We start from the raw sequence: 6,099 nt of genomic DNA on the forward strand, positions 1-6,099 counted from the left end.
TAAACGGTTGGATGCTTGAACCCCAAATATGCAAACTTAAAGGAGTTTGAAGAACATTAAATAACTTTAATTTAGGGAATATATTTATCAACAACCAAAAACTTAAGTGTCAATCACTTATAATTTGCCACTTAATTAAAAAGTTCAACTTCAGTCATAACTACCTTTAAAGTCATAATACATTAGATGATTTAAGGAGAAAACAAATCATTATGAAGAGTCTTCCACCTCGTAAATAACTTCGGCTTCTCCTGACGCTCTTTTGAACCGAATTAATTCTGGAACCAACTCCGGTCTGACATTTACAATAGGCTTCACAATCATCTTTTCTAGCATAGGCGAATAGAGAAGTAGAAATCTGATCAAATCCAGTTCAGGTTGGAAACCAGAGATGCTATCTATTGTCACATATTGCACTTGAATGGGTGTGTCTGGCCTTGAAAATGTATCATCCCAATAATAGACACTGACGGGTGTCAAAGGGACAGTATGCAGCTCAATCCGTGCCTACATGCAATTGTTACAAATCCATGGATCAAAGAGGGAAGATAGTTTGCATAAGAGAGATACAGAGCATATTACACCTCTAAAGGTAGCATAGTATTGATTGATGAAAGATGGAAATGAGGTACACTAGTGTTATTTTATAGTAATCTACTGGACTGATAATGTAACTAACTATCTAAAGTGCAACCAACACATACGTTCCGCAAGCAATATCACAACTCATATTTACAAGTCTGAGAATCTCACTTTCATATCTAAACACTAGATAAATACTTAAAGTAAAATAGGTTTGCAAACTCTAGAGCTTAATAACTACATAAAAACAAAAACATTGTGTCCAAGTGAAACCAACAATCAGCAAGCAAAACAGAGTAAAGCCAAGCTAAACTAAACGAGTACTCACAGATATTTCTAATTTTTTAAGATTAGGTGAGCTTCTGAGCAAACAAAGAGCAGCCGAAATTTCCTTCAAGTCATCAAAGTTTATGCTTAAGGAAAGATAACTTAGGCCAATACAAGAGATAGGAAGCTTCATTGGCAAAATACCTGCAGCCAAATACTAAAGCAAAATGACTCTAGATCAGAATATAATATTTTTAATACTTCCATATTAGGAGTTACATACACATGATTGTGGTCCATATTTAACAGTATTAGGTGAGTCACTACTAAAGTCAAACTCAAAATTCACATGCTCAAACATCATACCTTTAAAAAACAACTACCAATCACTAGGCTTTGCAGGTGAGATTGATGATCGAAAAAATCGAGCAAATTGCTAGAGGGTCCATGCAATATACTCTGATCGTTTTCAGGACTCAAATTAAACCTTGAATCAACTATTGTCGTAACTAATTGGAAAGTGTTGTCAAAGCTAATACCCTCAAATTCACCGAAGACTTCAAAAATCTTGAGATTTGGTGCGTGAATATTAATTTGGGTTAAACCGTCAACTTCTTTCAATTTCAAATTTTCAAGCAGAGGGCATCCAAATATCATGTTTTCAAAAGCATCTTGAGTCATAGTAACCAAATTTAAATCAAGACTTCTCAAGTTCCTAAAGCCTTCAAACACCTTTGGAGGATTAAGCCAACACCATTTTAGTTTCAAATGATGTAAACTTTGACAAGAGAATAAGCACCAAGGTATCTTATAGTATTCTTCTTCTTCCTCTGTTAGAAATTGAAATTCCAACACAAGCTCTTTAATGGACCTTCCGGTTAGATGGAGAATCCACCGATCCATATCAGTCACAAGAATTTCACCAATGATATCATCTTCATCTACAGTGAACTTGAACATGTTGATTGGCCCCGAATGAATTAAAAGTACATGATCAACAATTTTCACAATCTTGTTATGATTAACTAAAGCATATTCCGAAGCTACATCAGAGACACCTTGTTTATTAAACACAAGATTTGGCAGTGTGTACCATTTGTTCTTCCATATTTTGGATAAAACACTTGTTCTCACTGCTTCCCTAATTGGCAAGTAAGACAGAATTTGGTCTATTACATGACCAGGTAAGCAGCTAATCATATCTGTCACCACCGTTTCAATCACTGTTTGGCGAGGACGAGTAGACTTTTTATGTTTTCTTCCCTTTAGATTGATATATTCATGTTAAAACAAAAGTACAGAAAGAAATCAGAAAACAAACAAGGTTAGTGTAAATATGAATCATGATGCATACATACAAGAATCATAACTAAGTCCACCGAGACAACATGCAACTTCATTAAATAAATAAAAACACCAGTTATTTACTCTTCTAAAATCAAATTATAAAATGGCGTGGTTACGGTATAATGATGTATATGAAATTCATTCATGGAATGCATATTACAGAAGATGACTTTGAGAAAGTACCATTGTTAAGCTACCGACTGAGTTGTTCCATGAAAAGAAGGTGATCCTGGAATGCCATAGCTGCAACAAAGAAAAAACATTAATTGATTTGAGAAATAATAAAGATGAAATGATGCATTGTGTGTAGAAAAAGAAATCAAATGAACAGGAAGTAATGAACAAGAAGGGTTTGCTCTAATTTGTGATTTAGGGTTCACACCGTAACTGTAGAGTTGAGTCAAACGAGGAAGCAACTCAACTCAACGAGACTATCGAGTCATATATCTTATATATAGTCATTTTTGGTAACAGTTTACTCGGTTAATTAAACATGCTCTGTCTATTGATAATATTTCACCTTCAATTAATTAAAATTGATTTCTTAATTAGTTTATTTAATTTAAGAATGTTAATTGTACTTATGTGACAAGTTAATTGTCACGTGGCTTACAACTCACACTTGTCAACTTGGCCACATCTTTGAAAATGGTTTTGAAACACGTATTTAATTATATTAATATTTTAAATTAATCACTAAAAATGTGGCATGCCCGATAATTTACTATTTTTTTAACCATTTTCTTCCTCAGGGTGAAAATAGGTCAGACCGATAACAAGGATCTACAGACTAAGTTATATAGGCTGAAGTTCAAACTGGACCACACATTTTTTTAAATAGAAAAGACTTAGACTTTTTTATAAGTCTATATAGTTAAAAAAGTCTTTTAAGCTTATCAGGCCGACCTATTTAAATAAATATGAATAATTTTTTATTATCATTATGTTATGTATTGTACGTTGATTTAAAATACACAAATAAAACTTGATTATCTTGAAGACCTTGTGAAAATAAGATGAAAACACGTAATGGACATTGTTTTCATAAGTTCTCTTAAATAAATAGTCTCACGAACTTATGCTAATAGGTAAGTTAAAATAAGTCAATGCAAATAAATTTTTAGTCTCTTATTTTTTTAGTTAGTTAGTCTATTTAAACATTATTTTAATTGCTTATGTGCATATGTCTAAAACAAATAGGCTTTTATGTAGGCTAAGAGGTTAACCCGACCTTCGAAAAGGTCAGGCTCAAGCCTAAAAATAAACCTACAACGGACTATAGGTCAGACTTAGACTTTTGTTTTTATGACAGGTCAGACTCAGACTTGGCAAAGCCTAGCTCGGCCCAGCCTATTTCCACCCTTACTCATCAATCATCCCGATTTTCCAATTTTTCATATTTATTAACCAATTTAAACACACTTACTTTTTAGAATTAAATCCTTAATTTTTGAACCATAAAACACATTTTTTATTTAATAAAATTTTTTACATACTACATCGTCTCATCTTTTATAAATAAATAAAAAAATATATTAATCATTATACGTGACAATTTACTTATTTCGTTTGTGAAACCATACTTGATGGTCTTGATGGTAAGAAATTATAAATCGAATGATGCTGATCTTCGAATGGGCGATGTAGGGTGGATATGCAAAATTAGCACTCCAAAGTCTAAGGCTCTTCAAAATTCAAAATAAGTATAGTGGAAAATGAAGATCACAAAGTGTAAATTGAATATCGCGTGTGATGGTCTTTATACGTTGAATCGTTTGAGTGGATTGATATTGAATTAAGTCTTTGATTTTTGGATCTTTAGCTAACCTAGAAGAGTTACCCCTAAGGCATGTCGGACGAGTATTGGTCGGAGAAGTCTTAGAAGTCATGGTCGGCCTATAAGGATAATGTCCACTCTTGGTCAGAAGTGCAAACTGTAACGCCCCGAATTTAATTAATTGGTTAATTAAACTATTAAAGGATTTAAATATTGGATTTAGTTGAATTTGGATGGTCGGTATTATTTTTAAGAGGCGCATTTGGATTTATTAAGTTAAAGTCGGATTTTAGTCGGATAGTCGGAAGAATAATATTATTTATTTATTGAGATGTTTATTGAAATTTTCCCGTTTCGGGACGATTTAGTCGGTATTAGTTCGGGATAGCGGATCGACATTTAATCGGAGATTTTAATATTTTTAGTATTAGAAATATTAATGAGCTAATATTTAGCGTTTTGGAAATTTTCCGTGTAATTAAGATTAGACCGGAAATATGAGACATTGAGTAATAAGTCGGTATATTAAAATAATCAGATTTTATTTTAATGGAATATAAGTGAAAGTATTATTTTTAAGTATTAAGGGTGTATTTTTATTAGGCTCATTTTGAAATAGTAACTAAGTGGTGGTGGTCTTCTTTTTTTTGTTGTTGTCATTTTGAAAAGTAATAGCATAGAAAGAAGAGAGGAAACCGAGACAAAGAAAAGAAGAAAAGGAGAAAGAGGGTTCGGGTTGTGAAGAGGAGAAGAAGGAGACCCGAAGTATTGCTCTCAAGTGTCATTTTTCTCTAATTTTCCATTGAGACTTCTTAGAGCTGCACTCAATCCAAGGTAAGGGGAGATTCTTTCTACCTAAATGGGAATATGATGGATTGCATATGGGTTTAGGGTATAGATTAATCATTGTGTTGTGTTAATCTTATTTTCTGTCATTGTTGAAAATGCAAATTGGAATGCTATTGGTAGCTAAGTTTAATTAGTAGGTTAATGTGGTGGTAATATTTTGTTGAAATTGTACTATTTTACGAACTGACCAAAATTGTGTGGATTCGAGTATCCTTTATATTAAATGTTGGTTTTGGAATAGAAAATGAAATAGTAAATTGGAAAATGAATTGAGAATAGAATATTGAATTGAATTAATATAATATAATTATTAATTGGTTGATTTAATCAATAGTAGAATTAATTTGAATAAGTCTATTTAATTGGAAAATACTTAGATTTGGATAAATTATTCGGTTTATCTGTAATTTACGGTATCTTGAGAATTTGACTGTAATTGTGTTTCGGTTGAATATTTGAGTTAAGAACAAAATATTATTAAGCCAATGACGTTGTTTTGATAATTAACGATATCTAATTAGTTAGATGTTAATTTGGAAGTTGTTTGGCTTATTTGGTATATTGGCATATTGAGATTATTTTTTAGAATTGACCAAAAATTGTGATTTTGCTTTGGATGCTTTTGTTGCGGTTAATATTCTGATTCGCTAATATGATTATTATTGTGCATTGTTATATGGATAGCCTTGTGGTGTGAATCCTAGCAGATTTTAATATCGTATATATGTTTCTATGAGTTGATTAAGTTGTGTTGAGAGCCTTTGGCTAAAGTTGAACGGTGTGATGTTGATATGTGACCGTGGTTGTTGTTGTTGTAGTATTGTTGTTGAGTTGTGTTGTGAGCCTATGGCTAAAGTTGAACGGTGTGATGTTGATATGTGACCGTTGTTGTTGTTGTTGTTGTCGTCGTTATTGCTAAGTTGTTGTCGTTATTGCTAAGTTGTTGTCGTTGTTGTGATTGTTGCATTCATTGCATAAAGCATGCTTGAAAATTATGGCAACCATGTTGAAAATTGAAGGCTTATGCCTTGGCCTTGATGGCACCACGTTGAAGGCTTATGCCTTGTTGAAATGCCTTGGAATTACTGGCAATGTTTATGCTGGGAGTTTTACTCCAATGGTACCACATGCATATGCACAGTGGAGTCGCATTAGAGTCGTTGTCAGTTGTTGTTGGTTGAAGTTGTCGTTTATGCATTGTGATGCTGATATGTTGAGTTGTTGAAGATGCTTATATGTTGACTTGTTGAAGATGCTTATATGTTGACTTGTTGAAG

General features: G+C 32.6%; 1 protein-coding gene across 2 annotated transcripts; it reads right to left on the reverse strand.

Annotated features, from left to right (window-relative positions):
- Positions 1-61: 61 nt before the first annotated feature.
- On the reverse strand, positions 62-2,668 carry LOC131596334 (F-box/FBD/LRR-repeat protein At1g13570-like). 2 transcript variants are annotated; one of them, XM_058868956.1, is made up of 5 exons: positions 2,579-2,668; positions 2,380-2,439; positions 1,216-2,112; positions 911-1,066; positions 62-507 (listed from the first exon to the last, which is right to left on the reverse strand). In XM_058868956.1, the coding sequence occupies exons 2-5, from the start codon at positions 2,380-2,382 to the stop codon at positions 211-213; spliced, it is 1,353 nt and encodes a 450-aa protein (XP_058724939.1). In that variant the 5' UTR covers positions 2,383-2,439; positions 2,579-2,668; the 3' UTR covers positions 62-210. The 2 variants fall into 2 exon arrangements, with proteins under 2 accessions (XP_058724939.1, XP_058724940.1); XM_058868957.1 differs by having other exon boundaries at positions 2,380-2,600.
- Between the last annotated feature and the right edge of the window lie 3,431 nt (positions 2,669-6,099).

Source organism: Vicia villosa, linkage group LG4 (genome assembly GCF_029867415.1).
Source record: "Vicia villosa cultivar HV-30 ecotype Madison, WI linkage group LG4, Vvil1.0, whole genome shotgun sequence".
In the NCBI taxonomy this organism is placed as follows: Eukaryota; Viridiplantae; Streptophyta; class Magnoliopsida; order Fabales; family Fabaceae; genus Vicia; species Vicia villosa.

Coding starts and splice junctions, on each gene's coding strand:
- LOC131596334 (XM_058868956.1), bottom strand. Junction 1,067..1,215: donor TTGGTAGTTGTTTTTTAAAG/GTATGATGTTTG, acceptor ATTTTGCTTTAG/TATTTGGCTGCAGGTATTTT. Junction 508..910: donor TTAAAAAATTAGAAATATCT/GTGAGTACTCGT, acceptor AATTGCATGTAG/GCACGGATTGAGCTGCATAC.